This window comes from Idiotropiscis lumnitzeri, chromosome 8 (assembly GCF_059441095.1).
Source record: "Idiotropiscis lumnitzeri isolate Australia: NSW breed Sydney's pygmy pipehorse chromosome 8, RoL_Ilum_1.0, whole genome shotgun sequence".
NCBI lineage: Eukaryota > Metazoa > Chordata > Actinopteri > Syngnathiformes > Syngnathidae > Idiotropiscis > Idiotropiscis lumnitzeri.
In genome coordinates this window covers 19,231,381-19,246,567 of record NC_142398.1, presented here as the reverse complement: position 1 = coordinate 19,246,567, position 15,187 = coordinate 19,231,381, and the positions used below count along the sequence as shown (strand labels likewise).

Below are 15,187 nucleotides of genomic sequence, written 5' to 3'. Positions count from 1 at the left end.
ATGTTATGCAATAGGAAACCATCCCCCAGGCCCCATTACCATATCTTGTGGCCTTGTGCTACAGGAAGTGACCTGCTCATCCACGTGAGATTATACAAGTGGAAAAGTCTGGATAAAGACATTTTGGCACGCAATGCATCATCTCGTATCTAATTTTACGCAGTAGTAAAGCATTTCCAAACACAAGTTGTATAGCGCGTTAGTGGATGTTGTGTGTGTGTGTGTGTGTGAGTGTGTGCATGTGCTTGGACAACAACAAAAAAAACCATTGGATCAAAGGAAGGCACAACTTTTGACTAATAACAGATAACCCGTCGGGTTCTGATTGCCCATGTGAGCTACTATGTCCATATTATTGCGATATTCAACATTTACCTATAGAAATTAAATTTAAATGAAAGAAATATTTTTTATGCAGCTAAATGAACAGGCTCGGTGTATTTTTAGCTAATTAATTACTCAATTAGTGTAACTCCCAAACAGGGCAGATGCCACAGCTGGTCAGACCAGGTCCTGTCCTGTCCTGTCCACTGTCCTTATCCTTTACACACCAAACACAGCCTGAATTGACAAACAACACACACAAGTTGAGTAAGGTATCCTGCAGCCAATAAGTGGATTAACCCATTTAGATTAGTCTCAGCCATTTCTCCCATCTGTCTACAGTTACCGCACTGCCCCGATACTGCGCAACCACTGACGCACACACACAACGTGCAGAACAGTTACAAACACATGACATTCATGCAGCTTGACACAGTGGCCTCACCACTAATCTCTTCTTAGTCGTTTTGTCACATGGGTAAAGTCCTCACACGTAACTCACGTATAACTATAGGCAACTCCTACTCCTGACATGTGACTTCACTCTGGTTCGAAGGATTTGGTCGACACTCACCAGCCACAACAACATCAACAACCTAATGAGAGTTTATTGTGGAAAAAAAGAAATAAAAATATATTCTCTCTCTCTCTCTCTCTCTCTCCCTCTCTCCCTCTCTCTCTCTCTCTCTCTCTCTCCCTCTCTCTCTCTCTCCCTCTCTCTCCCCCCCCCCCATCTCCCCCCCCTCCCCAATTCTGGAGAGTAAATTATTGTTTTCACTTGGCATAAATCTATAAGCCTTCTTTTTTTATCAAAATAGTCAATACACTAATCTGTACAATAAATAATAAAATGACTTTATTAGACAGTATTTCAAATGACTAAGAGCTCGAGAAAATGTCAAAATGAAATTAAATATCAATATAATTTGATACGAACTTAAATAGTAGTGTGCAAACAGTCAGATGATAACTACAGAAGAAAAAAAAAACATTCACACTTTAAGCAGTGATGCAAAATCCTGCACAAAACTCTAGTCATCAGTGTTTCGAAACTCATTGTAAACAAGGTCAGCAATCACAGCGAAAAGTTTTAAAAGAAAGGATTTCACATCACTGGCATGTCCTTTCATCCATAACCCCCCCCCCCCCCCCCATAAGAGCAAGACTGCAAAATCACGTCTTCACCTTCACTTGGCAATGGCATGCTTTCGCTTTCATCCTTCATATTGCACAACAGTCGGCTCGTGTCTAAAAACGAAGGGTCACATATAAATTAAAAAAAAAAACATTGCTGCAAAGCGGAATACTGATGTCATTTTAACATTTGAGTTGATTTTAAGTTCTAGGAAAACTTTGAACCAAGATGACAAATACTAATGGCAGATGTCAGCAGTTGTCTAACGCACTTGCACGACTTCCACTCGCGCTCCCATTTGCTGTGTCCCATTGACATAACATCTTCTACTTGTGCAAAATCTCCAAAAGCGCCTTACAAGAGGCTGGAGCTTGCTGTAGAGAAGCAGGTCTGACGTTTGATTACGGCCAAGGCACTGACAGAAGACACCTGAGCAAAGCTCAGAGGTCGAGTCAAACAAAGCTACTGAGTGTTTGGGCTCTCCTTGGCAGATTGTCACTTGGTGTGGCGGACACGGGGTGGCGCCCCGGGGCTGGAGGAGGAGCCTGGATGTCTCCCATGGCTGCGCCAGCGTTGGCGCAGGACAAAGTCATAATTGGAGGTGGTGCACATGGCGTAATACACGTTGGCGTTGTCAGGGACGTGGAGCTCTGAAACGCAAGTGATTTGATGTTGACCTTCACCTAACACAGTCTCAAGATTTCATTTGTGGACGGTTGGTTTTAAAATCATATTTTTGTTGAGTTTTTACGACACGATACTTACGTTTATGTTTTTTTTAACAGTGCACACAAGAAATACACTGAATTAATAATAAAAAAAAAAAAATCAAACTAATACTAAAACTAATAAAAACTCAAATGAACCATTTTGAAAAAACAAATTAAAACTTCCCAAAAATAAAATAAAAATTCTAATCTATAACCAGCACATAAAGGTACCACGGTACCCGATCTGAAATGATTATCAACTTTTCATATTATATTAAGTCATACCATTTCCATTGTTGAGCATCTGGCAGAGGCTAAAGTCCTGACAGTTGAACGTGTCCTCTAGGTTGTGCTTGTCCAGAGCCCTCTGAATGACCTGAGGTGTGTGATCCTGACTGGTCAGCTGAGGGACAGAGTTTTTTGTCAGAAACAACACATTGGACTACAGTTTAGGTCGTCACTTTATTGTACAATTCTGATTAAATTCCTGATGTTGCTGCTTATGCCATTAGAAATTTTATGTGCAAGCTGTTCACTCATTAAAAAAAAGCTTGTGTTCTACAATGTCTAAAAAAAATAACGAAGAAAATGGCTCTTAAAACAAAAAGGCAAGCTGTGGCCCAGTATGGATATGTGTGCTCTCCCTCACCAAAATGCTTTTGTAGACGTTGCCGTTGTTGATACACTCCATGCTGACTCTTATGATACACGAGTCGGCAAGCTGTTTGTTGTAGACAGGTAGCACCGATTGGGAAGAGACGCTGGACGAGGATGAGGATGAGTCTGAGTCTGGTCTCAGCGCCAAAGAGGAGCAGCTCAGGTCGGAATGGGAGGAGCTGGAGAGGATGGGAGAGGAGGAAGAGGACATGGAGGCGTAGTCTTCGGTGATGTTGTGCATTGAGCTGGAGAGCGACTGCGGAAGGAAAATAAATACATTTAAGTATTTTGAAAATAAATGACACCCAATCCTCCGCAATTCTTGGTGGCCTGAAAAAAGGAAAATAAATTCCACCATTTCAAATGCACACACAGGTATAATGTCAAGCACTCTTACCTTGAGTTTAAGTCTGAATGGGGACGAATAAGGGACACCGAGGTCGTCCATGTCGGAACCGCTGGAGCTCGAAGACGACACACTCATCTGGTCAACGTGAGTCTTCCCCAAGGAACCGTCACTGGTTGCTCGTGATCTGCGCACAAAAGATTTGCTTTCTTTATTAAAAAAAAAAGTGATAGATATAAATTGTCAACTATAACATCATGACCAAATGCAAAATCACAAATTCAACTTTTATAGAGGCAATAAAGCTCCGTTCTGATTGGCACTGAGATATCAAGTTAGCATTTATGGTATCCTATGAATGCTACCTGTCTTAAGTGGCTAGAGACATCTTGTCTATCTATGCCAGTGATTCTCAAAATCTGGAAAAACGGCTCCCCCTGGTGGCCAAAAAACAATCATCACTGACTTCATTTAAATTCATCATGAGCATGTTTTTACAGTTGCTAAAGCCATCCATCCATTCTGCGTATTCTCACTAGAGTGTGTTGGAATCTATCCAAGTTGACTTTGGGCGAGAGGTGAGGTAGAACCTGAACTGGTCACCAGCCAATCACAGCTCACAAAATACCCTTTTCAATCCAGTACAAACAACTTTGTAAAGTACAGTTCATTTGTAATTAATTTTAAAGTAAAATACACTGGCACTTAAACTTTTAAAACAGTTTGATTTCAAACAAATATTTAGGTTTAATTTTTCCTTTAACTTTTACTGTGCAATACATTTTAATTGAATCCTCATTAGAAAACAGTTTATTGTTTGCCGGTATTTTCTTCTATTATTGTAAGTGCAGTGTTAATGTTCAGATAGTACATAACGTTACAGACAGATGAGAAGGCTGCAGCACATAATTCGAAGATAAGCACCATCCTTACGAGTGAAGCTTCTTAGCGAGTAATCGACCGCCACGTAAATTGGGAGAAGCGGGACACGGGTCAACGGGAGGTTCCAGCTCCCGAGACAGTTCATAGCTTCAGGCCAGAAGAAAAAAGATGATTAATAAGCATGACTTGGTCACTTTCTTGTCTTTGCATCATATTGACTGCATGGCAAAGTGTTCTCACCTCTCCTGATCAGTGAGGAGGAGCGTGTGCGCCTGCAGCCAGTTGGTTATTCGAGGGTTCACTGGAAGCTGGTAGTGGGAACAGGACGCCTGCAGTTGACGAATCTGAGAGAGAATCTCAAACTCCTGGAGCAGAAATTAGAGAGAAAGGCAACACAATCAATTTGAGAAAATAATGAACTCAGGAGCCAGCTGACAAAAAAAATAAATAAATAAAATAAAGTTAAAGTAAATCACCACAAGAAGGCAAAACCTACCCGCCTACGCTTCTCAAAGTTGATCAGTCCACCCTTCGGACAGGAGAGAAGAGTAAGTGTTTTAAATATTGCAGTGGCGTGACGTGCAAACAGGTGATGTTGCGTGTGTGATTTCTACTCACATCCACAGAGTCAGGGAGAGCCGTGTCCAACATAGTGAGGACAGTCAGGTAGGAGCCCAGGTAAGGTACAATTCCATCTTTAGGCTTCGAAAGACAACAAGACAATTTGTAGTTGCTCAGAAGAGAAGGAAATCATTGCAGAGGGATGTGACGTTATGAACATTTACACAAAGTCCAATAAAATGACAGGTGGTACATACTTCCAGCACACAAGATATGTCAGAAAAGCTTCAGGATTGGCGTCACAAAAATGTCCAAACTACGAGTAATCCCCGTGGGGTCTAACACTTGGATGAGGATTTTGGTTTTCTGAAAAGGGGATGGTTTTGGAGATGCAAGGTTTCCGCGCGACATTTTTGAGTCTTCATTAGCTGTACGCTAATATCATATAAATTAAAAGAAAAAAAATATTCACTGTCTGTGTGTCGTAATTATCTATAAAATGTGAGTTACATTTTTGAACTGAAATACTGGAATGACTGTCAGTTAATTAAAAATTTTTAATCAGAATCGTTGGATTTCAGAGTTAACTCATGATTAATTTCCAATTAATCTCATTTTACATCCATTTGAAATGTACAATAATGTATTTATTTTCGCATTTCACGCAAGTCAACAAATTTGTTTACCTAACAAAAATGTGGCTGAAGCTTTTAGTTCATTGATAGAGTAATTTCATAGTAATTCAGAATGTTGAGGTAAAAAAGATACAATGCAGTGAAAAGCAGTAGGAAACATTGAGTCAGAGATTTGTGATGAGTACATTTTTCTGCCACTAGGTGTCAGTAACGTTTAATGTTGGATGTCGGTGACAAGAGCAAATTGGGGAGGATGGGAAAATGAATAAATGGACTCCAGCCCACTTTGTTCATGGTAAATTACGATTCACCAGGCCCCACAAATTGGCACAACATTGTATGCCTTGTTCAGTCTTTTCTTCAGTTTTACAGATGTACATTGTGATAAGTGATGCAGTTTTCTGGAAGCTGAGCCCGAAATAAAACAGAGGCTATCAGAAGAGATATCTTCTCGAGTTGCCAAATAAAACATGGTTCACGTCAAAAGAGCAACTGAAGTTGAGTCACCCCAAGTGACAAGAGCGGCACACACTCGCCTCTTGGCTGTCAAAGGGTGGCCATGCAGACCCGTGTGAGACTTGTGGCAACCTAACTCGGGCATTGCACTGCATTGCAACGTTTTTTTCATCAATTTCAATACATTTTTCATCGCTTCTGAACATCACAATTAATGCTTTTTGGTATTATTTAAGGCCTTGCTTTCCGCAAAACCCATTCAATGCTTTTTAATGGAAGATCAACTTGTTGAGCACCGATTGATGTGGTTTGATTGTAGGAATATAAATCCATAATTGATTTGACAGACATAGCCTTACTTACCATCATTTTGGGACAGAGCAAGGGCGACCTGGAGCTGGCGTTGACCTCTAGTTGATTCCCACCCTGTAAGAATTCACAAGTGGGCTTTGATTGAACACCATAACATTACTCGGGAAGTCCATCTGACAAAATGCAGGTTGCGACAGATCAGTGGTCCCCAAGCACCGGTACCACTTTGGTCCCGGGCTGCGGCGGGCCACAAAGATGAGAGAGAAAAAAACTTGCAGTATTTCTGGTGTATTTATAGTTCGAGGCTGAGCGAGAAACAAGGTTGTCCCCCTTCTGTACATGTATGATCCGGTCCGCGGTGGAAAAAAGATTGGGGACGACTGTGGTAGATGAAAACACAGCCCGCATATTGCGTAACTGTTCTTCTCCTGCTTGAGCACCTGCTGACAGGGTTGTTGCTGAGTGTCTAAAGGAGAGGCATGAAAGGAACTGACATTCACTGTTGTCAGTCTTGATATTTCTATGGGCTGCTGATAAAGGCATCCTCACTAAATACTCTAGTCTAGTTCTCACTCACATACCCCGGCATTGAGAATAATAGAGGCTGAGGAAAGGCTGAAATCGGAGCCTGGATAGTCAACAAATGATGTAAAATAAAAGCATTGTGGAAGAGGATCAGATGTCAAACGCATTGTGTGCACAATAAAAATGCACACAACCGATTAGTTGCATAATGAATGCATGTGTAACATTTTGCAAAGGAACGCACACCACTAACCACATGAGAAAAGTTACATTTGAAGTCTCCTTTTTGGATATTCTGCATGGATAATAATAATTAAAAAAAAAGAAAATTGTGGCACATATCCAACAACGTTAAAGCAAATTTTCCACACATGACACTCGTTTAACACAAAAAAAAAAGGGAAAAAAAATAAACACAGATTCCGTTGTTGGTAGTAAAATTCAAGTCCACAATGTTACTTGCCTCTGTCAGGATCTCTTGGTTGGCCAGCACACAGTTCTCATCTGGAAATGTCTCACACAGATGCTTGAAGGTAGCCATGTATTCCCTGAAAACAGGACACAAAGACTTTGTCGACTGCTTTCCTGCACTGTAAAGAATTTCTCTGGAAAAGAACAATGCACCTCCTGTAATTTAATTTATATTTATATATTTATATATATATATAAATATATATATATTTAGTTTTTATTTGTTTTTTTAATTTATATTTTTTTCTCATTTGTGTGGTTACTACTACAATTGTATTTGTTAATCAGATTCTTATCAGGGTATAATTTTTGTGGGATTATCAATTAAACAAAAAAATAATTTACAGAAAAGATAAATCTAATTTGTTTTTTTTTGTATGCACTGTTGGAATCTGTAGCCTCAAACCAAGTTGAATATGGCCCTGATCTAGATTGCTTAGAAAATCCCATTTAACACGTTCAACCTATGTAAATGTATTGATTAGTATTTTTCTAAATTGTAGTTGAACTATTGTGAAAGTTGTTTACTTGCTGACTGCCACCCAGGTCTTCTTGAGGCGATACACAGCATTGGACTGCAGAGCGGACAGGATGGCCCGCAAGGAAGAAAAATTCTTCAGCTGCCGACACGCCTGCAAGAAGCCAGTATGAGAAAATGTCTGCAGCACAGCTCTGTCTCTCTGACAAGGTCATTTATGCCATCCGAGCATGCTTCACTAACCTGGGCCACATTGATCCACCACTCAAGGATACGCGCTCTGCAGGAAGGACTGGTGTGAGAGGAGTGAGGAAGGCCTGGGCCACTCAAATGGTAGAGGAAGCCCAAAGAGGAGCCGGGTGATGAGATGGGAGACGAAGTGGCGGGGCTCGGCGAGGAAGGGCAAAGCAGCGAGGTGATGACGAGGTTGGTGACTGCATTGAACTGGGAAATGGTGGCGCGGACGCTGGGTGCTAGATTGCGGTTCTCCTTCTTGTCGCGTTGTGACCACACGCAGCCCAAACAGTGGAACGGTAATACTTGGACAAAGAGTTGCTGGAAAAGAAACATTCATAACAAACACTGACATTTTAAACACGCATCATCTCTGTCGATACAGTACAATAAGCAGTGCAAAAACCCACCATATCCAATCTGGTGAGCTGTTCCGCTACATCGGTGACAGGGAAGTTCATAAAGATGTCTCTGTTGTCCTCTTTGCAGAGCAGCAGTCTGTCATCCGCTGGAGCAAATTGGCTGCGATCTGTCAAACACGCGTAAGTGCGAATGACAGAAAAAGACATTCAACAGGCCACATTTTCCATCATTCAAACGTGCCCTCTTAATGATACAGCACAGTACGACTAACAATCAATTAATTGAAGACCTCTTTGCCAGTGACAATCAAAACAAATGACTATGACATCCCCCAAGGAGTTTGTGTGTTGATTGCTGTGGTTGTGAGTGAAGACGCAGTAGCCAATTACAAAACTAGAAATTTCCTCTACCTTGTTCCTGGAGCGACTTGAGCAGATTCTCTGCGGTCTGAGCCAAGCGTCTAAAGCAAAGGCGCCGGCGCAAGTTGGCACATAAGAGTCGGAGAGACTGGTAATGAGGGGGCTCATGGAAGTCTCCGCTGTACTCCGCCAACCATAGCTTGATGACTGGGAGCAAAGCACTGAGGAGGAATTGAGGAAAATTAATTCAATTTGCCTTTTTTTTTTTTTTCTTTTTTTTTTTAAACATGACTAATGACTAACCAAGTTAATGCACTCACCTTTGCAAGCACATGGTGTTGGAGTCATCTCTGTGAGAAAACAAGGGAAACATTTACCATCACTTAATTTGGATAGAAAGATATTTTAGTCATTTTGTCATCATCTCACGACAGTTTTAAATCGTCAACATTCACAATAGAAGAAACCAGAAAGGGTAGAACTTCAGTCACAACTTAGGAAGGAAGTTGTGCTTAAAATCCACTAGAGTGACTTTGCAACTTATTGTGATGTTCAAAATGAATTATTCCAATGTTGATTCTTTAGGATTGTTTGGATATGGCGCCCTCTGCATTACTCTGCATCCAGTCAGAGGGAAAAAGAATATCACAGGACATTTCCGAAGCGAGCCAAAAGTTTCTGTCATCATAATCTATCAATAGTGGGGTCGCTTCCTGTTGTCCTTACTTAATCCCCTCGGAATTTGAAATCTCTTCAAGAATCCAAATTAGCTTCCATTTAAAAAAAAAAAGAAAAAGATTCATACGAAACTTGGATGTAATGCAGGTTGTGTCCCATTTAACAACATCCTGTGAGACAAAGGAGGACATTTATGTTCCAAGAGGGTCCTCGGACTGACGACAAGCCTGTTGCCACCAGCAGCACACGTATGAGGGCGACTGTTTGACAAATAACATTGCATTCACACACGTACTAGAACGTGGCACCCAACCAATAGCAACGTAGAAAAAAAAGAGCAAAACTGACGGATCAACTTTTTTTTATAGTTCAAACTATCTGGAAATTATAATGAAAATCGTTGGAGCCATGCCAGTTTATTTTTGTCCCCTGAGCCTCAGTGAGGAAGTTCAAGTGAATGTGACATTATGAGTGTAAAATCTTTGTTGACTCGAGAATACGTCACCGATACATGAAGCATTTCAATAGAGGTTTCGTGACGCGTCGCTAGGGTGACGTCGCAAGGGTGTCCAATAGCCTCTTTCAACCTTGATATACTGTATGACTCACCTGCCAGGTAGTCCAACCAGGTGAGGCAAAGCCAGTTCACCGGATTAGTACTGTTTAAAATTTTGGTGATTGTTATGAAAGAAGAACAAAACACAACTGTAATGCATCTATGAAGTGTTTGGTGAGTGTATATTATGATGTAAAAACTGCCGGGAGCGTTGTTATTATTCATCACAACAGTTGATATGGAAACTGATAGTGTTGGTCGCACATTTGCACAAATGGACGACCTTTGTGTAAAATGGTAACAATGACTGAATATGTGTCCCAGTCGCAGTTTAGAAGCCTGAAGGGTGAAAAGGGGAGACACTCACCTGTGAAAAAGCAGCTCAATGAGATGATTGGTTGAGATGAAGGCTCTGTAAGTGGAGAGGAAAACATGGACGTAGTCAGCCTCCTGACGTTCGGGATCCAGAAGGTGGGCGATCAAGTGCTCCAGGGTGCCTGCTTTGAGTCTGCGTAGCTTCACTGTGTGGTAGTGGACATAACTGTAGGTCATGCGGTCCGCCACCGTGTCCATGTTTGGTCTTGGCGTGACAGGCTCTCGGCGCAGTGTGATGCCAAAGACAGCCCCGTTCTCCTCTTCGTCACCCCATTCCTGGACATGATCCTGTTGGTAAACGCAAATAAATAAACAACCAAACAAATAAATAAATATATACTTTGCAGAAAATAGGCAAATGTGTGCAAAATGTTTTTTCGAAATTTTTCAAAACGTGTTTCCCCCCCCATCCAGAAATAAATAAATCAAATTAAATGCCCCAACCTGAAAAAACAAACAAATACTCGCAATAACCACGAATTAATAGATTAAAATAAACAATGAACCGCCCAGGCTGATGATGTGTGGCTATCTCATCAATGACCAAAAATTATAACAATTAAGATATTTAAAAAGAAACCTATTTTAATAACCATATAATCCCGTACATGCTTTCTACGCACTATTTCAGTGAGTTCCAATTTCACATGGTGACAAACCTACACATAACAAATCTCATGACAAACTGACTCATTCATTACAACACCCGAATTGAGTGTCATCTCAACAAATGATTGTAATTTTAGCTTGTGACCTGGTCCGATGACTGCACTATTGACCAGTGGCCTCATTCGTGCAGCAACAAGCTGTCACTGCAGTGACTGTTTATTTCCACTCAAAAATTCTAACTCCTAGATTATCAAACAATAACAAAAGTTTTTGATAAGCACAATAATAAGTGTAATATCGGGGTTGTCGGGAAATGGACGCTAAACTTCTCATTACCTGCCAATATAATTCATCTAAAAGTGACAAAAAACGACGTCTGCATTGAAACCTTAAAATACGTGGATCGACCATAGACAGGTAAAAAAAAAAAAATCTTCACGATTATCGCACGTTGGCAAGTGAAATATACAGACGTGAAAAAATATTTTTGCTTGACTCACCATAGTCAACTGCCATTTCCCCGCAGTCCCCATTTTGGCGTGGGGCGCACACATTTAGTCAAGAAGTGGACGCGCATTGCTCCGACAAGTCCCAAACTCTAAAATACATCGAATGTACATTTTCCTTCTAAGCAGTAGCACGTTCCCAAGGAGAGAAGGACAAAATTCAAGAGATAAATGAGGCAAGAGTGAGAAGGGGGCGGCACCGGGAAGTGCCAGGTGTGGGCGGGGCTAGCACAGCGGACCAATAACTGACCGGGAAGGAAAATGTAAACATGAGACGATATACGAATCTCAAATTAAGGCTGCAATACAAACACATACAATTTTGCTGTTGAAGTATTTTTACAGGACAGTGACAATATTTTTGTTTATGTTCCTAACATAGTTTCAATAACATTTAAAAAAAACTGTTTGCTAACTGTTTACGAAACTAACCCCTTACTTTTTTTTTGTCAGTAAAGCCTCACAGATATGAGCTCTCACCGTTTATTGGCATTAAAAACAAAAGCAAAGAATGTATTTGCTTTTAATGAAAGAAAAGCAATACAGGTCTGAAACAAGACAAAACTGTTAAATGTTATTTGTGTGTCACCTGCTGCGTCCTTTTACCATTGCAAATTGGAATTGCCCTTTATGTGGTGACATTAGGGAGAGTCCCGTACAATTCATTTCTGCCATAATTAGCGCATTTAACAAATTAGAAAGAAGCCTCGTGATCATTACGGTTGCCCATTTTAGTACCAGGCCAACATCAAAACGCTAGATTTATCGCACTGCTGCCTCTAAAGAATCCAGTTTGGACACTTTTCTCGTAGCAAGTAGCTTGCGTTCCTGCCTGTGGTGTCAGAGGAGTGGCGGGGACGCACCCACCGCACGAAACAGGTCTGTAGCCATCCGTAAAAGGAACTTGAGCACCGTCACTTGAAAGAATCCAAATGCAAAGCATACGATGGAAAGGAAAGGACATGCCCTAAGTCTGTTTAACTGAAAACGAAGGGATAGTGCCACTTTGAGATGGGGACAATAACCGAGAGAGGAATTGTGTCAATTGTGAGGAATTGATTGTTGATCAATATTGTCTTGAAGCAAATAAAAACAACAACTATGGAAAGCCGTTTGAGCATTCCTTTGATATACCATTCGTGCATTGAATTGTTTTTGCATTACATGTTTTCATTGCCACAAAACAATCACGACTATCGGTATGTCTTACTACTCGTGACATTTGTCCACCGCAGCCTTCGACAACATGACATTTGAGTGCACTGGAAGAGCGACTCGAATGCACGTTTAGTGAGATGAAACCGTGTGCTAAATGACATCTGCGCGCCACCTTTAGTAGGTAATAGGTGCTATCAAACATACGGCCCGCGGGCCAGATTAGGCCAGCAGTCGGGTATGACCCGGCCCGCGTGATGATATGGCAAAGTTTAAAAATATTCAACGCAGGTTAGCCAAAACAACAATGCAGATGTGCTTCTAACAATTACTCCAACAATTATTGATTAAGCTCCAACTCAAAGGGGATTTCGAATAAGCAGCACAATTGGTGCACATCCAACGACCTTAAAACACAGAATTACCAGCTAGTTGCTTGAGATGCACATCAGAGCGGTAGGTTTGTGGGAACGTGGATCATTTTTAACAACCTAGTCAAGAATGTGAAGGAAAAGTATTCACCTTTTGACTAGCTCGTTGCTGCGTAAACATACCCTGAATGCATCCGACTAAATGAAAACAATACCACACAGCCACACATATGACAACACTAACATGCAGACAAGACGAAATTTTAATCAGGCAGGCCACCAAGTGAGTCGAAAAATGAGCCCTTTGTTGCTCTAATGAGATTCCGGCCGTGAATTAGCAATAAATCAAGCCCCATTCTTTCACGCTCGCCCATGCACTCTTTGCAAACAAAAGCACAGACCGAACCAAAAAAAGACTGCAATTATTGCTGATTAGTCACTTGAATGGTGAGGAGGTGACAAGCAAACAAGGAGAAATTTCCCAAAGTTATTGGTGCTTCCTCGAACATTCCGCCGGCTTACAAGGCTTGCTTGAGTTGGAAATAAATCATATATGTGTTACGTATTTCCCAGAAAGTTAAAAGAAATGTTGCGCAGAAGTGGACGAACTGTATGAGTACCCGGAGGATCCACATTCCTCTTTCATGTGGTACATCAATGATCGAGATCTTAGTCAGTCCGACGGGAAGGATTTAAGACGGCTTAGAGCATCGTTAGAGAAAATCAGCAAGATAATGAGAATGGTCTGGTTCTGTTCAGGCTGAGCTCACCTCACACTGCTGATCAGAATCCAACAGCTGGAAACTCCTCAGCCACACCCCAGGCTCCGTGTCTGCATGTGCGTCCGCAGAGTGACTCAACCTCAGTGCCAGTAGCTTCTTCATCCTGCCCACCTTCGTACGGAGGCTGGAGGATTCCCCTCCATCGCTGCCTCCACTCACCGGAAGAACAGTCCTCATCTCCCACACCATGGCACACACACTACACGGGCCCACTCACTTCGGTAGAGCTCACCCACACTTGCTGCCTCATCTGTGTCGGAGAGGAAAAAAAAAAATGAGAGCATAGTGTGGCACCATTTTGCACAATCTCCTCTGGACGAGTGCAACTTTCATGTTCAATTCAACCAAATTGTGTGCTTACTTGAATGCTGAATTTGAATTTGTCTTCTCTTGAACTGTGTGAGGTATATCATCCTGTTTTATCAGAATTTAATGCAACAATACCAAAATATTTCCCAACCTTTATTGAGCCAAGGCATTTATTTTATATTGCAAAAATCTCACAGCACACAACCAAACAAAAGTGTGTGACGCCAGTGGAGTAATGATAATAAAAATAAAGGTATATTAGTTGAAAATGAATAATATTTTCCAGCTCAATAAGTGCAATTGGATAAGAATTTCCGGCAGAACACCAGATTACAACACACGGCACACTGCAGCACAATGGTTGGGAATCACTGCACTTGAAGTTGTGAGAACCATCTATGATAGAACTTTTTTTTTGGGGGGGGGCAATAAAAAGTTTAGGTAAAGCCATGATAATGTGATGTCTTATCTTGCAGAAAAACTCCAATATTTTCAGAAGTTGCCAGACTTCGGAAAATAAAAGCACACAACCATGAGCAAGCCTTAATTCATCCATCCATTATTTAAACCGCTTTCCAATTTATTTAGTTCTAATCTTTTGAGAACTGTGATTAGAATTATGAGCTATTAAAATAATGAGAAAATTCATATTGAGCCATATTTGACACACAGCAAGCGATTTCATGTTTTTCACAATAACGATTACATAATGATTCTGATTAGATTTCTCAATGACAGCATATCATGTAAATGTGAAATCAAAATTGATTAGAAAAAAAATATTTGAACAATACAATAAAGCGACCATCTTATATTACAATGATTTAAACTACATGACGCTCGACACAATATCAAATTTGACATATTCTATTATAGCATTAAATAAATGCGAAAAAAAATTTATGTTAGAAGTTATTTGATATATACTTATTTAAAACGAATAAAGCATAAATTAGTAGGAAAAATATATACTAGCCTACACGTGATTTCAAGTAAACAAGAATGAGGGCATTTTACATACAAAAGGAAATAAGAGTGCATTATATTCACCTTCCTTTGGAAAAACTTTGCGTGTCCTTTCAATCCAGCGCAGATGAATTCTCCTGAAGCTTTGTTGAGCCACATGTAGAGTTGTGTGAGACTGTGGACTGGCGTTCCGCGTGACTGTGGGTGGATGATGCTCTGTTGGAATGATCTCCTCCCTCTTTGGCCGAACACTCCTACATCATCATTATGTTCCTGTTTATATCGCATAGTTTCGGCTCGGCGATGATCGAATTACAATTAACAATACGCTCCCCGTGCATATCGTCTTTTTAAACTCGTAAAAAAAAACACGTAAATCGTTCGCTGAAGCTGCTTTTCAAAAAAAAATATGTGACGGTGTGTCAAGCGTCA

At 40.8% G+C, this 15,187-nt stretch overlaps 1 protein-coding gene across 2 annotated transcripts in view; it reads right to left on the bottom strand.

Annotated features, from left to right (window-relative positions):
- Nucleotides 1-1,158: 1,158 nt before the first annotated feature.
- Nucleotides 1,159-15,187, bottom strand: part of rgl3a (ral guanine nucleotide dissociation stimulator-like 3a) — a 14,085-nt gene continuing 56 nt past the window's right edge. The window contains exons 1-18 of one of the 2 annotated variants that reach the window (XM_088303203.1): nucleotides 14,840-15,187; nucleotides 13,469-13,730; nucleotides 10,050-10,345; nucleotides 8,769-8,798; nucleotides 8,500-8,669; nucleotides 8,137-8,255; nucleotides 7,736-8,047; nucleotides 7,543-7,646; nucleotides 7,007-7,091; nucleotides 6,070-6,132; nucleotides 4,673-4,756; nucleotides 4,551-4,583; nucleotides 4,295-4,419; nucleotides 4,106-4,201; nucleotides 3,224-3,359; nucleotides 2,819-3,082; nucleotides 2,455-2,572; nucleotides 1,159-2,109 (exon numbers count right to left, since the gene is read on the bottom strand). The exon at nucleotides 14,840-15,187 is cut by the window's right edge and continues 56 nt beyond it. In XM_088303203.1, coding sequence (XP_088159329.1) covers nucleotides 1,955-2,109; nucleotides 2,455-2,572; nucleotides 2,819-3,082; nucleotides 3,224-3,359; nucleotides 4,106-4,201; nucleotides 4,295-4,419; nucleotides 4,551-4,583; nucleotides 4,673-4,756; nucleotides 6,070-6,132; nucleotides 7,007-7,091; nucleotides 7,543-7,646; nucleotides 7,736-8,047; nucleotides 8,137-8,255; nucleotides 8,500-8,669; nucleotides 8,769-8,798; nucleotides 10,050-10,345; nucleotides 13,469-13,669 — 2,391 coding nt within the window. In that variant the 5' untranslated portion in view covers nucleotides 13,670-13,730; nucleotides 14,840-15,187 and the 3' untranslated portion in view covers nucleotides 1,159-1,954. Of the gene's footprint in view, nucleotides 2,110-2,454; nucleotides 2,573-2,818; nucleotides 3,083-3,223; nucleotides 3,360-4,105; nucleotides 4,202-4,294; nucleotides 4,420-4,550; nucleotides 4,584-4,672; nucleotides 4,757-6,069; nucleotides 6,133-7,006; nucleotides 7,092-7,542; nucleotides 7,647-7,735; nucleotides 8,048-8,136; nucleotides 8,256-8,499; nucleotides 8,670-8,768; nucleotides 8,799-10,049; nucleotides 10,346-11,166; nucleotides 11,322-13,468; nucleotides 13,731-14,839 lie in introns of those variants that run through there. The other variant, XM_088303204.1, reaches the window with a different exon arrangement.